Below are 21,521 nucleotides of genomic sequence, written 5' to 3'. Positions count from 1 at the left end.
CTTTTCTAACCCAGTCCACCATGCATCCATCCTTTCTCCCTTCATATTTCTCTTCAAGACACACTTTTCCCATGAGGCCAATGTAAACTAATCCTCTCCTCTTCATACCTCCATCTGCATTTGTGTGTACATGTGCACATACTTAAACCCACAAGCCATCACATCACCCACTATTGGAGATGTTTGCTGCCAGACTGTCATATAAGCACACAACCTTGAGTTCATTATGGACTCCTGTAATGAGGTGCACCCACCTCTTGCAAGCGCCCCCTGGTCGAGTGCGTGTTCCTGCAGTCTCTCAGTTTATGGTGACCCCTGTTTGTAATTTCTCAGGTGGGTTTTCTCAGCAGGCCTAAGTTGAGGCAAGTCACAAAGTAGGTGGGCAAACCTCAGGACAGCATGAGTGGATATGTTTCCATTTAGAGATCTGGGGTGAAGTCCTGTCCCTCTTGAAGGGACCAGGATTTCTCCTCTGGTTCTTCAGTTCAGGTGGTAGAGGCTCATGCTTTTAGGATGTTTTTCTAAAATATGCATGTGAGCTCAACCACAAGATATGTGGTTGGTCAAGAAATTACTGGGTGAAATTATATGGCCTGTGTTAGGCAGGAAGTCAGACTAGATGATAATCTTTGTCCTTCTGGCCTTAAAATCTGTGGTTCTATGACAGAAGGAGATGGTTTAGTGGTCAGATAATGTGGTTGTGAAGATTTTGATGAATGCACCTTGAAGGGGTGTGTGTGTGCGCGCACTGTGGCATAACCCTCTTTCTTCCTTCATACACTCAAACATATGCACATGCACAAATACACAAATACAGATACTAAAGAATATGAATATGAAGAGTAGGCCTCATGAGAAAAGTATGTTTTGAACAAAAAGACTAAGGAGGAAAGGATGGAGTGCATGGCAGATTGGGTTACCAAGGGAGGTACTGGCATAGCTATGTAAGTAAAAATATGATTGTAGAAGAAAGATACAACAGGGCTGGTTAATTTAGAATATTGGGTGGAGCAAAAGGGCTGAGGTGGGGAGTAAATAGAGTTCCATTGTTAAGTCAATGGGATTCTGCACACTTGTATTATTTTGCAGTATTGGGGCCTTAGATTTTTAAATCCTCCGAGTAGGGCCAATATTATAAATATTTGTGGCACTACAGAAATAAAACAACAATGATGATTATTTCATTCTATGAGAATATAAGGTTTACACAGTATCAGGATATTAGATTTTCACACTTAATAAAAGAATTATCAGGACCACTTTTCTATTGTGCTTTTCTGAAATCTTTGCAGAAATTTGGATTTAAAATCTCTTACCGGTTGTGGATCTACAGCATTCTTTTCAGGAGCTGGGAGGATGACAGTCTCTTCTTCTGTTACAGCCTGGCCTTCTAGTATACTTTCTGGCCTATGAGATTTGATGCCTTTCTGGGTTGCTAAAGCGCCTTTTCTTTTGGTCCCTCCAGTTTCTGGGTCCTTCTTTGTGCTGCTTTGGCTAATCTGACCTTTGCTTGCTGGCAGAGAGATAAAAATGTAAACTTTCAGTTTCCTGGAATTCTATAAATTTAGTAAAAGCAGCAAAGAATCCTGTGGCACCTTATAGACTAACAGACGTTTTGGAGCATGAGCTTTCGTGGGTGAATACCCACTTCGTCGGATGCAAGGCTTGCATCCGACGAAGTGGGTATTCACCCATGAAAGCTCATGCTCCAAAACGTCTGTTAGTCTATAAGGTGCCACAGGATTCTTTGCTGCTTTTACAGATCCAGACTAACACGGCTACCCCTCTGATAAATTTAGTAGAATCAGCTGAATAGACACAGGCACATATTGTAAAGAGAGAGTGACTTTAGTCAATTTTCACTCAGTTCATTATGCTCATAAGGTTCTAATTAACTCTATGACTGTGCTAAAAATCAGCCTAATTCATTTTTCTTCTGCACTGGAAATCACATATATCTCTTTAAAATATTTATTTTTCTTAATAACCAACACAACATTTGTTGTACCCAGCATTGCAGACTCAGTTGCTCTGTAGTACATCTTTTCTATACACTCTGATCTAGTTTCCAATATATTCTTGCTGAACATCACTTTGTGGCCCCAATTGACTATTTTTCTGTATGATGATTTGGGGAATATGTCTATCCAATTTATGAATTCTGGTAGATAATATGAACTTATGAAACTGCTGTATCATGGAATGCCTCTGAGTAGATGTGGAATTCACCACTGCTGACTGTTGGTGGGTCTCTCCCAGACAAGATATGATGGTAGGTTGTTAGAACTAAATGGCTGCCTATTGGGACAATGGGTTAGCTGAAGCCTATGGAAAGCTACTTCCTCCTGCTTGTCTGCAGGCGGGAGGGAGTGGAGAATAGAAAATTCCCAAACAGGACAAAGGACAGAGGTGACAAATCAAGGGTTTAAAAAGGATCCATGGGGGAAGATTATCAGAGCCACACAGGAAACATTGGGCATGAGACGGGGAGAGAACAGGGATTTCCTAGCTGGTGGCTGGCATTTTGCGAGTGGAAAATTACCAGTACTGATTTCTCTAGTGGGAAACTGACTTGCAAGGCTCCAGACATCTGCTACCATGCAACAGAGGGGCAACACTATTCAAAGTCAGCTGATTGAATGTATTGGTCAAGAAATAACAGCCATATAAAACAATTCAACAATTCAAAGTTTGGGAGCATGACTGCAGATGAATCAATGTCCAACGTGGGAAAAGGAACAAACAGTCCTTTGTTTATGGTACTTGCACAATAATATCAGCAGCAAGGACTGCATCCAGCATACAGAAATCACTGCTGTGCCTGGCAGAGGCAGAGCAGAGATGATATTAAATGAGCTTCAAGCCACAGGAGTGGATCTCAATATTCTTGTAGGTTTGGGCTTTGATGGTTCTAGTTCAACAAAAAGATATTTTTCTGGAGATCAAGCAGTGTGTACTAAGTTGCAGTGTATATCCAATGTGAAAATCTCTGTTTAAATTTGGCAATTAATATACCTCATGAAGGTCCTACAACACTATTAGTCTGGAACACTATTTCCAGAATGCTTTTGATGATAGCAAAAATAACAAAAGCTCCATACTTTTACTGATGGGTTGATCAACATGATACTGTCATTATTTCCCCACAACCCATCCATAGACCTTTGATACGCTGAAAGATATAAAACGTTGCAAAATGAATATTTTTTTTTATTATTTATCTGACACAGGGGGATGAATCTTCAGATGTGTTAGAAAAGCATAGCTAGATCCATTTTCTAGCTAGAATATGCTATTGTAAGGGGACTGTTGTCCCCTTACTAAAACTCAGTGGGGTGTTTTGGTTGGCTAGCTCCCAGTACCAAAAGAAAGGGGAAGGGTTGATGGGAAATAAGGACTCTGGGACTGACAGTCCCCAGGAACAATGGGGAGAGGCCAATACTCCAGGTCAGCCTGACTGACAGGGTGGACAGGCTAATCAGAGAGTCAGGAGGCCAAGGGGGTCCTGTCCCCCGTGTGAGCTGGAATTGCCTGGGTCAGACAGAGTGGGGCAGAGCTAAGGAGAAAGCAGGGGCCCAAGCTGAACTGGGGAGAACAGACCCTGTGCTGGGAGCAGAGCTGCAGCCACAGATCCAGAGAGGCCAGAGAAGCAGCCCAGGGGGCTGGAGGTAGAGCAGCAGCATCAGGGCTGAGGCAGAGTGGAGCCAGAGCTAGAACAGTGGAGCTGGGGCTGGAGCAGTCTGGAGCAGGGTGCGGTGAGCAACTCGGGCCAGCCAAGGGGGGACCCTGGGCAAAGGGCCCAGTGCAGAAAAACACCCCCAGCCAAAGGTCCTCGCAGGGCAGATTGGGAGGGGGATCTTAACCCGATGAGGGGCTGATGCTGGGAAGAAGGGTCCTGCCACCCAAAGCCTGGAGGTGTATGGCCACTGACAGAGCAGTAAGGATTGAGCCCCTACCTGCTTGTTTGCATTGTTGGTCAGAACCAATGAGCCCCTTCCCCTGATGCAAGGAAGGAATGCTAAACAGACAGCCCACAGTTCCCTGATGTTTATATATAGACTGAGATCTTAGGGTGACCAGAGACCCTGCATCTATAATTGTACCAGATGAGCCACCCCACCCCAAGTCTGAAGGGTAAGAGAGCACTGAGGTGGGGGAGAAGGGAACTCCCCTGCATACATTGGTTGGATCTAACCAGGGGCGGCTCTAGGTCCCAGCACGCCAAGCACGTGCTTGGGGCGGCATGCCGCAGGGGGTGCTCTGCCTGTTGCCGGGAGGGCGGCAGGCAGGCAGCCTTCGGCGGCGTGCCTGCGGGAGGTCCACTGGAGCCACGGGACCGGCGACCGGCAGAGCGCCTCCCACAGCATGCCGCCATGCTTGGGGCAGCGAAATGTCTAGAGCCGCCCCTGGATCTAACCATCAATCTAGAGGGGAGATGATATCACTTGATACTTGCACTAACATGTCTATGCGATGCTTTCCTGGAGAATATACTTCTGCCATCCAACCCTGAAGGAATCTGAGGTGCAGTCTGCCATACTGGACCACATAAATGCATGCTGCCATGTGCCCCAGCAGCTTTAAATAGCTTCTCACCATCGTGACAGGATAAGCCTTTAAGTCCAGAATGAGGCTCTGCACTGTATGCAATCTTGTTTGAGGTAATAAAGCTCTGGCCATCGTTGAGCCCAGGACTGCACCAATAAATTGTATTTTCTGTACTGGAGCCAGGACTGACTTGTCTGAGTTGATCAGGAGGCCTAACACATCGAAGGTGGACCGGACTATGCAAATGATGGACACCAACTGTGACTTGGATTGACATTTTGTTAGCCAGTCATCCAGGTAAGAGAAAACATGGAGGAATGATGCTACCACTACCATACACGTGGGTGAGCTGAGAGACCAAAGGGGGCCACTGTGAACAGATAATAATGGCCACGGATCATAGAATCATAGACTATAAGGTCAGAAGGGACCATTATGATTGTCTAGTCTGACCTCCTGCACAACGCAGGCCACAGAATCTCACCCACCCACTCCCATAACAAACCCGTAACCTATGTCTGAGCTATTGAAGTCCTCAAATTGTGGTTTAAAGACCTCAAGATGCAGAGAATCCTCCAGCAAGTGACCCGTGCCCCACGCTGCAGAGGAAGACAAAAAAAACCCAGGGCCTCTGCCAATCTGCCCTGGAGGAAAATTCCTTCCTGACCCCAAATATGGCGATCAGCTAAACCCTGAGCATGTGGGCAAGACTCACCAGCCAGCACCCAGGAAAGAATTCTCTGTAGTAACTCAGATCTCATCCCATCTAACATCCTATCACAGGCCATTGAGCATATTTACTGCTAATAATCAAAGATCAATTAATTGCCAAAATGTAGGCTATCCCATCATACCATCCCCTCCATAACCTTATCAAGCTTAGTCTTGAACTCAGATATGTCTTGTGCCCCCACTACTCCCCTTGGAAGGCTGTTCCAGAACTTCAATCCTCCAGTGGTTAGAAACCTTCATCTAATTTCAAGTCTAAACTTCCTAATGTCCAGCTTATATCCATTTGTTCTTGTGTCCACATTGGTACTGAGCTTAAATAATTCCTCTCCCTCCCTGATATTTATCCCTCTGATATATTTATAAAGAGCAATCATATCTCCCCTCAGCCTTCTTTTGGTTAGGCTAACCAAGCCAAGCTCTTTGAGTTTCTTTTCATAAGATAGGTTTTCCATTCCTCGGATCATCCTAGTAGCCCTTCTCTGTACCTGTTCCAGTTTGAATTCATACTTCTTAAACATGGGAGGCCAGAACTGCACACAATATTCCAGATGAGGTCTCATCAGTGCCTTGTATAATGGTACTAACACCTCCTTATCTTTACTGGAAATACCTCCTCGCCTGATGCATCCCAAGACCGCATTAGCTTTTTTCACGGCCATATCACATTGGTGGCTCATAGTCATCCTGTGATCAACCAATACGCCGAGGTCCTTCTCCTCCTCTGTTACTTCCAACTGATCCGTCCCCAATTTATAACCAAAATTCTTGTTATTAATACCTAAATGCATGACCTTGCACTTTTCACTATTAAATATCATCCTATTACTATTACTCCAGTTTACAAGGTCATCCAGATCTTCCTGTATGATATCCCGGTCCTTCTCTGTATTGGCAATACCTTCCAGCTTTGTGTCATCCGTAAATTTTATTAGCACATTCCCACTTTTTGTGCCAAGGTCAGTAATAAAAAGATTAAATAAGATTGATCCCAAAACCGATCCCTGAGGAACTCCACTAGTAACCTCCTTCCAGCCTGACAGTTCACCTTTCAGTCTGACCCTTTGCAGCCTGGAAATACCTTTGTGGAGATTAGGGGACGCATGTCTCTGTCCAAGAGAGATGATGGTTGAAGAGCCAGAAGCCTAAGAATGGGTGCCATTGGTGGACCATGGACGGGGAACACTGGTGCAGTTGCCCTCATTTTGAGACCAGGTACTCCCACCTCTAGGCCAGGAGGGACAGACAGTCCTGCTGCAGACTTTCCCTTTGTTGGTAGCTCTCTGTCAGCATCTCCCCTCAATCAGCTGCTGACAACCCACTCTCCCTCCCTTTCTTCAGGAGGGACATTTTAACAGAGCCTTTTGATCTCTAGGCTCATGGCCTTGGCTGAGTAACCATATAACTTTGTTGAAGTCTAGAAGTCACATCTCAGCTGATAGCTTGGTATTGTCTTTCAAGTGTTTGCGGAGCTGTTCTTTATCCAAGCTATTGTGTGGCCTTCCTACTTGTTTTTCCAACTGCCCACTAATTAACTGAATCAATCAATACATTTCCACAGTCAAACAACCCACATAGCTCTACATTGACTATTTTAATAGCGAGGTCATGTAATCATAAAATTGTTACAGATTAACTCTACATTCTCCACAGCACCCATTAAAATCAGTGACATTAGTTTAAGGGGGAATTAAAATTTGCGATTACAATGTATTTTTGCTGAATCTTAGTAGCCTTCTTTTTGAGGATACTGAAGTGTAATGCATACAGTAATCAGAAATGTCTACATTTGTTCTGATTAAATTAGATATTTTTCTTATGTAGTATTGGTAATTTATAAAAGATAAATTAAAGTTATGAAAAAAAATCATGCATTTCACTACAGAGCCATCTGTGCAAAACTACTGGAGACGAATGCATGAAGAGACACCATTTTGATCATTACCAAAGCAATAATCTTACAGAAAAAACACCAGTAGCTGAATGATTTGTCTTCGCCTCAAGCTGTTAATACACTGATAGAGAGGTAGAAACTGACTGATTGCAAGAGGATTATTGGTATTAGACCCTGAATATAAAGGTTTACTTCTGTTAAAATTTCAACATTGATGCATAGTGCTATGTGTAAGTGTAGTAGCTGAGTTAGCTGTTTGCTTTGAATTAATCACTGCTGTATTATTGCATATATTTGAAGAAAACATGTAGGGGAGTAAACCCTACACAGAATGGGATTACACAGAAATATCAGTATATGCTTCTGTAAACTTCAGCCCTGTAGCTACATCTTGTAAGCAAATTGCAAACAACATGGTTAGAAAACACACACATAACAGGAAAACAAGTGAAGAATAAACAAGTGATGCTGAGATTGGAAAGCACATTGATATAAACCCTTTATAGATTGTTAGATATATTAAGTAAATTCTTAATATTATATTAATAATAAGTATGCTATATTTCATCTGAATTGAAATTACCTTAACACAGTAGTGAAAGTGTCTGAATTACGCTTAACAAATACATACCTGATATTATTTTAATCATAATCATTGCTCCATAACAATAAAATTAAACAGCACTTAAGAATCAAATGTCAATCTACTAGTTCAGGAAGAAAGCTAGACGCTAAATTTGCAAGAGCTGACACAAATCTAGGTTCAGTTTTTGACTTCCAATATTTAAAAGCTGTTGTGGAAAAAATGAAAAGGTCTACTAAACTGTAAATATGGCTAGTGGCAATAAAATTAATAGGAAAGAAAACAAGCTAAGCAAACATTATAAGTTTCTCAAAATTATTCAGATAAAAGATGAGAGAGAGAGAGAGAGAGTATGTATGTATAGTAACTGACAATTAAATTTAGTCCCAAAGGAAATTCTGTATAAATTGGAATCTGAGATAACTTTTTCTCAATATTTCTGTTGGCATTATAATGAGCTGCCAATATTCTCATGGCTATTTATGCCCTCTATAAATCTGGTACTATTAGTAGTTCCTTCAGAACCCTCTATTTCCATGAAGAAGGTTGCAGGGGAGGAAGAGCCAAGGATAAAAAATAATGCTTCTCAAGAGGTATTTTCTAGACTAACAAACAAAAGAATGCCTATGTTTTAATCTCTGAAGATCAAATGGTAAGAACAAGATTTGAGAAAAGAATGTATCTCAGTTCTCTCTGACAAGGGAAACGTGTCCACATAAAAATCTTAGAACTAAGGATCTGCATTATTTATGGTATAAATCCAAATTACTCATAGATGAGTCAGAAAACTAAGGCAAAAGTCACAGGCAAATAGTAATGCTAGGCAACTATGCAACCAACCTCACCTCCAACTCTCCCTGGGGCCACCAAGCATTCCTTGCCCCCATGTCAGAGTGGAGTGTAGAAGAGAGCTGAAATTCACAATGAAATGAGGGAAATTACAATGAAATGAGGGAAATTACATAATTAGTGGAAAAATTGGGAAAAAATCATAGTTCCTATGTATATTTTAAAGGTTATTCCTTATTTAAAGCCATTATTAGAATGCATATGCCTCTTGAAATGCAAAATAAAATACTTACACTGAGAACTTAAAGGTCTTTCAGTACACAAGAAATTAAATGCAGGGATGACAGCATGGCCCTTTCCAACAGTGCACACAATTTCCTCCTCACTATCCAGGACTTGCAATTTAATGAACACATCTGATTTAGAGGTTTGTACCTGCACTGTAGCAATATGTGATGCTGTGACTTTTACTGCATACCTAAAGAGGAGAAAAATTCCAACAACATAAGCAACTAAACCAGATTGTTCATTGTTAAAATGTCTAAAACCCAATTAAGAAAAGCATCTTAATTCAAAAAAGCACTAAACCACATACTTATATAATTTGGGGGGAGGGATAGCTCAGTGGTTAGAGCATTGGCCTGCTAAACCCAGGGTTGTGAGTTCAATCCTTGACAGGGCCATTTAGGGATCTAGGGTAAAATATATCAGGGGCAGTATTTGGTCCTGCTGTGAAGGCATGGGAATAGACTCAGTGACCTTTCAAGGTCCCTTCCAGTTCTATGAGATAGGTATATCTCAATATTTATATTTTCAGGGGAGGGAATAGCTCAGTGATTGGAGCATTGGCCTGCTGAACCCAGGGTTGAGAGTTCAATCCTTGAGGGGGCCATTTAGGGAACTCGGGTAAAAATCTGTCTGGGGATTGGTCCTGCTTTGAGCAGGGGGTTGGACTAGATGACCTCTTGAGGTTCCTTCCAAACCCTGATATTCTATGGGCTTAGCACATGCTTAAACTGTGTCCTGAACTGGAGCCGAAGACACTAAGCCTTGACTTGAAAGTCATCAGATGCAACTAAAACAAGACTTTTGTTGTTGTTCAAACCACCATGAATTAGCTAAAGTTGTATCACAACTTTCAGTATGAAACCCTTCCCCCATCTTTCCCACGTTCAAAATTCTTAGGTTTACCAAAGGAAACAAAGTAAAAAGATAGGATAATATATGTTTAAAAAAAAGTCGGCAACTATCGATATGCACTAGCGATAGGTAAAGAACATTCAGACATATAAGCATGTGAAAATATTTTTAAAATTTACATTTTTTTGAAGGAGCATAGACAAGAGAAAAAGGGAAAACTGCCCAAGGCATGGCACCGTTAACAAGAATTTAGAGTATGTGTTATATTTCCATTTCAAGTTTTTCTGGAATTTAATTATCTTTATTTCTGTTGGGACTGATTCTGTCACCTTTACTCCATGAGTAATCCCACTGATTTCAGACCTGGGTGTGAAAAGTTGTAATACTGCTCTATCAAGACCCATGTATAAAAGTTAGACTTTGTAGGATCAGGGTCTAAGTGTGTGCTTATCTTTTAGGCATGTGAATAGTCCAAACCTGTTTTAATAGAGCTTTCACCTCCACATTTAAAAACTGAAACATGTATACGGTAACAGAGGGTTATATAATACTAGAAAGTGGTTGGTTTTTTTTACACTATTTGTTAAATACTGCTGTATTTACAAGGGATCTGCTCACAGATCTGAACCAAGAGCCAGTTAATCAGCTGGGGTAAATTGGCATAGCTCCTTTGACTTCAATGAACCATGGCTATTTATGCCAGCTCAGGATCTGGCCCAAAATCATTTCAGTCCATTGAAAAAAAATTACAAACCCAAATAATTGCTTATGTTGATATAAAATATTCTGTCCTAAAAGAATATGCATACTCTAATCAAATGTGTATAATTTGCAATCAAATGAAACTTGCCTGCCAATTTTATAGGATGGGAATGTGCCTGGTAGTTAGAGCAAGGGACCTGGCATAAGGACTCCTGATTCTATTCCCATCTTTGTCACTGACTGGAGCCAACCAGTTCTGTGCCTTAGGACTGGTCTACAGTATGCGTTTATACCGAATTTAGCAGCGTTAAACCGAATTAACCCTGCACCTGTCCACACAACGAAGCCCTTTATATCGATATAAAGGGCTCTTAATACTGATATATGTAATCCTCCCCGACGAGGGGAGTAGTGCTGAAATCGGTATTGCCATGTCGGATTAGGGTTAGTGTTGCCGCAATTCGATGGTATTGGCCTCCGGGCGCTATCCTACAGTGCACCATTGTGACCGCTCTGGACAGCGATCTGAACTCGGATGCACTGGCCAAGTAGACAGGAAAAGCCCCGCGAACTTTTGAATTTCATTTCCTGTTTGCCCAGCTTGGAGTGCCAATCAGCATGGATGACCATGCAATCCCAAATCCAAAAAGAGCTCCAGCATGGACCATATGGGAGAGACTGGATCTGATCGCTGTATGGGGAGACGGAATGCCAAAGAATTTGAAAAAATCTCCAGGCTATGATAGACAGAGGCCACAGCAGGGACTCAACACAGTGCTGCGTGACAAGCGTAACGGAAAGCCAAAGAATCAAATGGACGCTCATGGAGGGAGGGAGGGAGGGGGGACTGAGGACTCGAGCTATCCCACAGTGCCCACAGTCTCCGAAAAGCATTTGCATTCTTGCTGAACTCCCAATGCCTGAAGGGTCAAAAACATTGTCGCAGGTGGTTCAGGGTATATGTTGTCAATTTACAGCCCCCCCCCAGCCCCCCATGAAAGAAAAGGGGAAAAAATCGCCTCTTTTCAATGTCACCATATGTCTACTGGATGCTGCTGGTAGATGGGGTGCTGCAGTGCTAAACAGCAGCATCCCCTCCTCTCCTCTCCCTGATGGCAGACGGTGCAATAGGACTGATAACTGTCGTCATCATCCCATGAGTGCTCCTGGCTGGCCTTGGTGAGGTCGGCCGGGGGCGCCTGGGCAAAAATGGGCATGACTCCTGGTCATTCTCTTCTTTAAGCTTTGTCTCCTGGAGATTCAGTCCTGGCTGGAATACCATAGCAGCTGGAGGCTGTGCTCCTCTTCCCCCCCACTTTAATGTTTAATGGAGATTCAGTCCTGCCTGGACTATCATAGCAGCTGGAGGCTGCCTCCCCCTCATTTTATCTCACTAAAAAGTCAGTGTTTCTTATTCATGCATTCTTTATTACTTCTTCACACAAATGGGGGGATAACTGCCACGGTAGCCCAGGAGGGGTGTTGCAGGGTGGCGTTGTTGCAGGGGCACCCCCTAGAATGGCATGCAGCTCATCATTTCTGTGGGATGTCTGGGGCTCTGACCTGGAGCGGCTGTGCTCTCTGGTTCTCTAGTAGGCTTGCCCCATATTCTAGGCAGGACTGACTCTATTTTTAGACAAAACATAAAGAAGGGAATGACCTGGGGAGTCATTCCCATTTTTGTCCATGTGCCCCCGGCCGACCTCAGCGAGGCCAGCCAGGAGCACCCATGACAGCAGAAGACAGTACAATAGGACTGGTAACCGTCATCACCAATTTCCAAAGCAGCAGACGGTGCAATAGGGCTGATAACTGTCTCTGCTACCTTGCAAAGGCAAATGAATGCTGCTGTGTAGCACTGCAGTACTGCGTCTGTCAGCAGCATCCAGTACACATACGGTGAGAGTGAAAAAAGGCTAAACGGGCTCCATGGTTGCCATGCTATGACGTCTGCCAGGGCAATCCAGGGAAAAAGGGCGCTAAATGATTGTCTGCCGTTGCTTTCACAGAGGAAGGATTGAGTGATGACATTTACCCAGAATCACCCGCGACACTGTTTTTGCCCCATCATGCACTGGGATCTCAATCCAGAATTCCAATGGGCAGGGGAGACTGCGGGAACTATGGGATAGCTACCCACAGTGCAACGCTCCGGAAATCGACGCTAGCCTCGGTACATGGATGCACACCGCCGAATTAATGTGCTTAGTGTGGCCGTGTGCACTCGACTTTATACAATCTGTTTTAAAAAAACGGTTTCTGTAAAATCGGAATAATCCCGTAGTGTAGACATACCCTTAGGTTAACATTATAATGTACATTTTGCAAATGGGGAAACTATCTCACAGGGGGATTATGAAGTTTAAATTATTAAATCATTTTCTGAGATCCATGGTACTGAAGTGCAAAATATATTATTATTATTTTAAAGTAATGAGTTAAATGTAATGTTCCTTTACCACGGCACCACACCCCACATCTGCACTAACTAGTGGCAATATTTTAGAAAATTCAACCCTACTCTGGGGAAATGTTCAAGTCTGACTTTCATATCAAATAAACATAATTGCCTGTAAAATTCAAGAATATGTTTCCTCTTTGCTTCCAAAAATAATATAATTTTCCCACGAGTAGTGTTCATATAAAAAGTGACATTTAAATTATTCTCCTTCCAAAATTTACCTGAATACAATGTGCTTGTCATTGGGTATATAATAGTCTTTAATTTCCTTAGTGGAATAGAAATTGTTTACAACGTCACGAGAGAGAATGGGGAGTGGACTATGGGAACCAATGAGACGTAGTCTCCATTTCCCAGCTGCTACAAGTAAGTCACCAGTATGTGCTTCAGCCATGAATGTGTATCCTTTCTGAAAAACAGAAAACATGTCACTGTTCATTAGAAATGAACATCACTAAAAATGGGTTTCAGAGTAGCAGCCGTGTTAGTCTGTATCTGCAAAAAGAACAGGAGTACTTGTGGCACCTTAGAGGTCTCTAAGGTGCCACAAGTACTCCTGTTCTAATCACTAAAAATGATGCACTTACAATGAATACCGTGTACCCACAGAGGGCAAACACTGCTAATGTGGAGTACTATGGCTCTCTTATGATCCTACAGTAGCTTAAGGAGCCCATAGTGAATCCCTTGGTAACATCATTTATATTTGGTAAAATTTTAAATGGTAAGTTGTGCAAAATCCAATTTGGAAAATATTGATCAAATCTTAAACATTATTGCAGCATGTCCATAATTCTTATGATAACTCTCCCCAGGGCCGGCTCCAGGGTTTTTGCCGCCCCAAGCACATGCTGGTGCCTAGAGCCAGCCCTGACTTTCCCCATGATTATTCTGATTTTGTTCTCTTATTGTGCATTTTACTTGTGTGATGAACTGCTACTTATTTCTTTATCTTAAGGTTTTATACGGCTGCAGTATCTGAGTGCCATCCATATTAATTCAATAGCAATAGCAATGATTGCAAATAAAGTTCATTTTCTTTCTGTAAAGTATGCCTTTGTTCTCTCCCTCCACCCCAACATCTATTATAAATGAAAGTAGATACTCCAGAGGAAGAACTAAAGGTTATTTCACAAGTTGAGAACTTTCATTCTGAATTATGAACGAGACAACAAACAAACTTCAGTGATGCTTTTTGGTCCCGCCCCCAATCCCATAAGGCAGAGGCAGGGAAACATCAGTGAGCTGTATTTTCAACACCACTCCCCAGAAGTTATGCATTAGGTTTACCTTGTTTGAAGATAATACTGACATGAAATGACGCTATTACCATAAAAAAGGACATATTGACATCAGTGTATAAGATAATGTAAAATTCCTATAAAATATTTTTAGAGTAACTTCAGACTGACCAGAACTCAGAACTCTGGTGTTACCTAATATAGGTAAAACTGAAAAAATGTACCATGAAAGGCAAAGGACTGTTTCACAGTATAAGCTGTAAAGCTTGGATGAGAACTAGTGAAGAACTAGGAATGGATATATCCCTGATGAAATATAGAGAGAACGGAGGATTTGAGGTAGGAAGGGGGTGAGGAAGGGGGTAATGAAAGCAGAAGAGAGAAGGGTTATAGCTAGTTCTAAAATGTTATATAACACTGACCGTAAAGGTACAGATTTCTGTAGTCTAGACTGAACAATGCAGAGGAAAGGAAATCATCTTCCACTGACATAAAAATAGGATTTTTTTGCTAAATTGTTAAGAATTTAGGGAAGGAACAACTTCTTGTAATGTGGCTGTACAATGCCCAGCACCATTATCTTAACAGGGGCCTTGGGTGCTAACGCAATATAAATGTTAAATAATAAAAATATACTTTCATAGAACAGAAAAGTTTGCTTCTCTTCCATTTAAATTGGCAATGCTGTGGATTATGGCAGCATCCTCAAGTTATTATTATACTGACATTTTCTTTCAAATATGAATAATTTAAATGAAAAGAAACAGATACAAAAAATGACTGTGACTATTGAAACTAACGTCTAAAAAAATGCATAAACCCTTTGGTTCCTTCTTTCCCACCCCACCCCACCCCATTTTCTTTTTTAATCTTTCTTTATTTCTCTGTTTCTCTCCCTCCTGCTTTGAAAGCTCTCCCTCCCTTCTGTGTACATATAATCCTGGCTCCTCAATTTTCCATAATTTTTTGGGGGTTTCCTGAGTTGTTTGGATAATTGGGGTTGCACTTTAGCGGGAACTAGCTCAGAAGACTTAGATCACTTCAGAGATAGATTGTTTCAGAGGCATAGCACCAATTTCTCCATTACTTAAACATCTATGTATGCTTTGAAGGTGTGTGATTTTTCAAAAGCATCCAGCTGTTTACCTAAATCTGATTCCATTAAAGTCAATGGGAGTTTTAGCATTGGCTTTAATGAGAGTAGAGTTTAGGCCAACGCTGTGCACTTTTGAAAATACCACCCTAAATGAATTCAACCCCACTTCCCAAAGTCCCCATGTTGCGATGACCTTGCCTTGGGTGAGTGCGGCTGGAGGCTGCTTGCCTTGGAGGACAATACTGCTCCTCCAGTCAGGCAGAGAGGACTGCTAGAGAGTGATACAAGGTGCACTTTTCCCAAGGGGATGTGTCCTATCACTCCCTGCTGCCCATCGTTCAGATCCCTCATGCTCCGTTGTTACTGGACCACCAGCCTGACTCATTTGACTTTTTTTTTAATAAGTGTACTACTGTTTATTCATTTTTTGTTCAGCAACAGCAAAAATACCTGGCCCATTAAAAACAGAGAGAGGGTTGTTGGGGCTACTGGATATGGAAAGGCATGAAATATAACCCCCTAGTGTGGACAATAGATTGGTACAAGTTGGTTCCACTCAACAGAGGGGGGGGGTATGATGGATTCATGTTTTCTGGATGATCTGGCTAAATACACAATAACTGGCTTTTCTATTCGCTGCATATGCATATTGACAGTGGTGGCTGGGAACAAATGGTAGGGTCGGGGAAAGGGTCTCAGATCAGGTGGGGAGACAGACAAACAGGAAAGAATCGGTAAAGAATTTTCTGTGGTAAGAAGTGCAAAAAAAGAGAGTTGAGGGCAGGGGCGGCTCCAGGCCCAAGCATGCCAAGTGCGTGCTTGGGGCAGCATGCCGCGGGGGGCGCTCTGCCAGTCGCCGGGAGGGCGGCAGGCAGGCAGCCTTTGGTGGCGTTCCTGCAGAGGGTCCGCTGGTCCCGCAGCTTTGGTGGACCTCCTGCAGGTGTGCCTGAGGAGGGTCACCGGAGCCGCGGGACCGAGGTCCGGCAGAGCGCCCCCCATGGCATGACGCCGTGCTTGGGGCGGCAAAATGTCTAGAGCCGCCCCTGGTTGAGGGTCCCTACACTGGTACAGGAAGCCAGTGGTGAGTTGGGACCTGGGATATCATAGCTGTATTTGTACATAAATCAAATATGAACTGAAGATTTGTCACACCCCTATTTCCAATGCTATGTTTGGAAGATTATACAAAATTCTGTTTTTGGTATAATGAAACACTCAATAAAAATACCAGAAGGAAAACAACATTATGCATGGTTTTGCATTAAGAATTATTGAGAAAGGATAGCCTGCTAATTTTATCCTATACACCAGATTTCAGAAAAAAAAGATTTTGTCTTTATTTGAATTTTGTGTCAGAATTTATAAAAAACATTTAAGATTTTGAATGAAAATTATTGTATGCCAACAAACTGAGCTTTTAGTTACTTGAAAAATAAGAGGTCACTACAGCTAAAGATGAGGAGATGAGTATACTAGCAATTAATGCATAGTATATTTGCACCAAAAGTATTAAACTAAATTAGACAAAAAATGGCACAGATCTAAATGCAGTAGCCTTTACATTTGCGAGATCCAAAATTCAGATTTGTAGAGAAAACTTCCATGTTCAAGTGGCACTTGCACAGGATTTGGCAGCTCCTTTTGGTGCCTGAGGTCCTCCAAAAGATGCATGCAAAGCTTTTTGGGCACACATGTTTTGACAGGAAAATGTAGAGGCTAGATAGAATCCACCCTGAAAACAGAGACCAATTTACATGATCCCACTTTTACTGATATCATAACAACTCAAAGCACTTCACTCACTGGCAAATTGCAGTGCAATCAATATGCTACATCAATGCTTGCCTTTACAAACACAGAATATCTGAATTAGCCTATATTCAATCATATTTATGCTACAATTTGTCTTCTTCTTCTTTTTGGGCCTTAACTAAAGTCCACTGAAGTCAACAGAAATACTCCCATTGTAAAAGTGGACTTTGGGATCAAGCCCTTAATCATGAATACTATAGAATTGCACTATAATCAATGTATGAATATCAAATTATAAAGCTATATGTAGGTCAATTTTATAAATTTGGAAAGTAACAAATACCAGTACATTGAGCAACAAATACACATTTTAGTTTTTCACATTTCAGTTTTTGAAAAATTGAACAAGAGGTTTACTTTTCATGCTCTTACTACTTCAGAACTTCAGAGTCAAATAAATCAGTCAACCAAATTTTAAATAACAAATACAGCACAGCTCCCAATCACGTATCTTTTGGCTTCAGATTTATCTGTTTTGGTCTTGTGTTGTGTTCTATTATCAGGATTAGTAAGTGTTTAAAATGAGAGCTCATAAAGCAATGAAAAAAAGACCATTTATAATACAGTGATACCATTTTGAAAAGTCATACATATGAGTAACTTTACCCACTTTTAATCAATTGGACAATATAGACTACTCAAAGCCAAAGCCACGATTCAGGAAAACATCCCTATTTAGGTAAGCACTTAAATACAGGCTTCAGTCTCATTGACCTTAACAGGATTTAAGCACACGTTTAAGAGCTTTCCTCAACAGGAATAGATTTAAGCACATGCTTAGGTATTACCATGACTCAGGGTCTAAATGATTATAGGTATTCAGATGCATATGTATTTAAGATCAGATCCCAAAGCCTCTCTTATTTATTGAACATAATAAATAATGCAGAAAATTTGGTCAAAAATCATTTGCTTGATTGGACCAACAATTTTAGAACACTTACAAATGATTAAAAATAGAATCTTTGGACTCCAATTGAAGATTCAGCATACTTTGTTCCTTATTCTATCTCATTATTCCATCCACTCATAAAAACCTTGTGAACAATAAAAAAAATAAAGAAATAATGTGATATCTTCTTGGTAGCGGAAGATAGGATTATACAGGGAAAAAGTTTAGGTTAAAATGGTATGCTTCCAAATACAGCCAAGGATACACCTCTACCTCGATATAACGCTGTCCTCGGGAGCCAAAAAAATCTTACCGCATTATAGGTGAAACCACGTTATATCAAACTTGATTTGATCCGCCAGAGTGCGCACCCCCCCCCCCAGATCGCTGCTTTACCGCGTTATATCCAAATTCGTGTTATATTGGGTTGCGTTATATCAGGGTAGAGGTGTATAACTAAAGTGTCTATCTACACTGTAAAGTCTGCAGAAGAGAGACAGAAACAATTGCTACTCTGCAGATTTTATCCTCAGTGTCAATCATTTTGAAATTAACTTTAATTTTTTCCAGAACTGGCTTTACAGCAGAATAATATTATCTGTCGATATTTTAACCTTCGTCGAGAGTTGCTGAGTCATAGTTTTTGCAGCATAAAACTTAATTGGTAGGGTTATATCAAGAAAAGAATCTGGTTTGCATTAATACTGACATTTAGGAATTTAGATATTTCTCACTTGCAGTGTTACATTGGTTTTTTTTTATAATATACTATTAGAAAGGAGGTGTAGTGTCTGTTCATATTCAAAGTCAGTTAACTTAATAATAGCATTGGATAGTATATTTATGTTAAAATAACTGCATGATGTCACATCATGATGTGGCTTTTCTATATTGTTTGCTGGTCACTGGAATTTTAATGATCTATATATGATTATGAAGCCAATTAAAATACCGCCAGCTGTCTAATTTAAAATAGTATTTTTATTGAGAGTTTCATTATGTGAAAGCAAAGTTCAAGTGAATAAAATACAGACTCATAACGCACAAATCTGGAGTAATACTAAGATTCTAGCCTTAGTGTTTTGTCTGCTATGCTATTAAAAAGAAGTTTAAGTGAAAAATTGTTCGTTCAAGATACCAGATTATCAGCATTGGTAAGACACAGAATTTCTTACTTACACTATATATGTTTTCATTAACAGAAAAAAGTTTCAGTAAGACAGATTGAAAGGGCAATCTCAACTTAAAACAAGCTTAAACAGGCTGCAGTAGTATTAAAACAATGTGAGAGTTTAGTGAAATACACAGTACCAGCATGGCAAGAATTATTAGCTATTACTAAAAGTGAAATAAGAAATGGTTACTCACCCAGTACAGTAACTGCAATTCTTCTTTGAGTAGTGTCCCCATGGGTGCTCCCTTCGGGGTGCATTTGCGCCTCTAGGTCCTTCGATTGGAAATTTCTCATAGCAGCATCCAGTTGGCCTGTGCATGTGTGTTACTCTGCCTGGTGCTCGGTGCTATTTCTATATAGTACTGCGTGGGCTAACCATCCTCAATTCCTTCTGTACCACAAAGCCCCATGACAGGGAACTCGGAAGCAGAGGGGAAGGAGTGCCAGTAATGGAGCACCCATAGGAACACACATCTCAAAGAACTGCAGTTACTGCATAGGCTGAGTAACCATTTCTTCTTCTTCGAGTAGTATCCCTATGGGTGCTTCTCTCTAGGTGATACTGAGCAGTTCCCCTTTAAGGAGGAGGGGCTTCAGAGTCAAGTCCAGTGTGGAAGAAAGTACAGCTGAGCTGGACATAGTAGCAAAAGCAGAATCACGAATTATTGCATAGCGCTCTGCAAATGTATGCATAGAAGCCCAAGTTGCAGATTTACATGTTTCAATGATAGGAATGTTCTTAAAGGCTGTGGTGGTGGAAATAGATCTCGTTGAGTGGCCTCATATGCCAGCGGGTACTTTGAGATTATGAGGTTGGTAGCAATTACTAATATAGTCAGTTATCCACCTAGAGATCCTCTGTTTAGAGAGAACAGCTCCTTTTGATTTGTCTGTGACTGAGACAAACTATCTGAAAGTTTTCCTGAAGCATTTGGGCCTATCCAGGTAGAAGACCAGGGCTCTCCTGACATCAAGCATGTGGAGCAATGCTTCCCCCTTATCCCAGTGAGGTTTAGGGTGACAGATGGGGAGGTGAATGGGATTATTTCTTTTAATACGTGCAGAGATTCATCTGTGTTGCCAGCGAACAACTTAGTACTGTCAAAAGGAAGGTCTTCTACCGTATTCTGGACCTCCTCTGGGAATCCAGAGAGTTAAAGCCAGGAGGCCCTCCTCATAACTAAGGCTGTGAGTTTGTCACGGAAGTCATGGCTTCCGTGACTTTCCGTGACCTCTGTGACTTCTGCAGTGGCCAGTGAACCTGGCTGAGGGGCAACTCAGGCAGTCCCTGTGCCAGGCGTACTGGATGCTGCTGGGGCAGTCTCAGGCCTCCATGCTCCCCCCCAGCAGCAGCAGAGTTTGGGGTGGGGGAAGGGGTAGGGGCTGGGGCATGGGACAGGGTTAGGCGAGCTCTGGGCAGCGCTTACCTGGGGGGCTCCCCGGAAGCAGTGACATCCCTCTCACTCAGCTGCTAGGCGGAGGCGTGGCCAGGTAGCTCTTCACATTCCCTCCACCCAGAAACCACGACCAATGGAAGCTGCGGGGGCCTCGAGCAGCCGCCTCCAAGTTTTATTCACTGATATTTTTAGCTAAAGTCATGGACAGGTCATGGGCCGTGAATTTTTGTTTATTGTCTGTGACTTGTCCATGACTTTTACTAAAAATACCCGTGACTAAAACGTAGTCTTACTCATAACTACTGCTGTGTAAACTGAATGAGTGACAGTATCGGCAGCATCAAGAGAAGCCTACACAGGTGTCCTGGCAAGGAGCTGACCTTCTATAACAATTGCCTCGAACTGCTCTCTGTGTCTGCTGACCGATGTTCAATAAAGGAGTTTAGCTTAGTATGGTTTATGTGGTTATACTTCACCAGTAAGGCCTGATCATTGGTGATTCTAAACTGTAAAGTAATAAGATTTTCTGCCAAGAAGGTCAAGACATTTAAGATTTTTATCACAGGGCATAGATTTAGCGTGGTGCTGCCTTCCAGATTCGTTAACTGCTTCAACCACAAAGGAGTTAGGAGATGGGTGAGAAAATAAAAATTCTGACTCCTGTGTACTAAGGGAGTGTACTATTTTTTATCTGCCCTTTTGCACATGGGAGGAATTGAGGCTACCAGATGACCTTTGCCGGGTCCAGGAGTGCTTCATTGACTGGCAGCGTAAAGGAGGCAGTATGGAGGATGTCGAACAGCACATGATGTAGTTCTTCAACCCCCTTAAGGGGGATCTGAAAAGAATCTGGGCTCTTGACACTGCTTAAAATCATCAGCCAAGGATGGTGGAGGTGGCATGACAGCTTCATCTAGGAATGAAGAAGAGATGTTCACAGCTGGAGAGATCTCCTTGTCGGCCCTGGTCTCCTGTTCCTCAAAAATCTCTTCCTGAGGCTCCAGTCTCCTGGAAAGGGAGGGTGAGAAGGGTTTTCTGTCTTTGTGAAGGGCTGAGTTTGAGG

General features: G+C 41.9%; 1 protein-coding gene across 3 annotated transcripts in view; it reads right to left on the bottom strand.

Annotated features, from left to right (window-relative positions):
• ADGB (androglobin) overlaps window positions 1-21,521 on the bottom strand; it is a 215,269-nt gene that overhangs the window by 41,142 nt on the left and 152,606 nt on the right. For all 3 annotated transcript variants that reach the window (XM_045012031.1, XM_045012029.1, XM_045012032.1), the window contains 3 exons: window positions 13,068-13,255; window positions 8,837-9,021; window positions 1,317-1,513 (listed from right to left, as the gene is read on the bottom strand). In XM_045012031.1, the coding sequence (XP_044867966.1) occupies window positions 1,317-1,513; window positions 8,837-9,021; window positions 13,068-13,255 (570 nt within the window). The remainder of the gene's footprint in view (window positions 1-1,316; window positions 1,514-8,836; window positions 9,022-13,067; window positions 13,256-21,521) is intronic.

The sequence above is a fragment of the Mauremys mutica genome, chromosome 3 (genome assembly GCF_020497125.1).
Source record: "Mauremys mutica isolate MM-2020 ecotype Southern chromosome 3, ASM2049712v1, whole genome shotgun sequence".
Taxonomy (NCBI): domain Eukaryota; kingdom Metazoa; phylum Chordata; order Testudines; family Geoemydidae; genus Mauremys; species Mauremys mutica.
The sequence above is the reverse complement of the archived record's forward strand: the minus strand, read 5'-3'. Positions and strand labels throughout refer to the sequence as shown.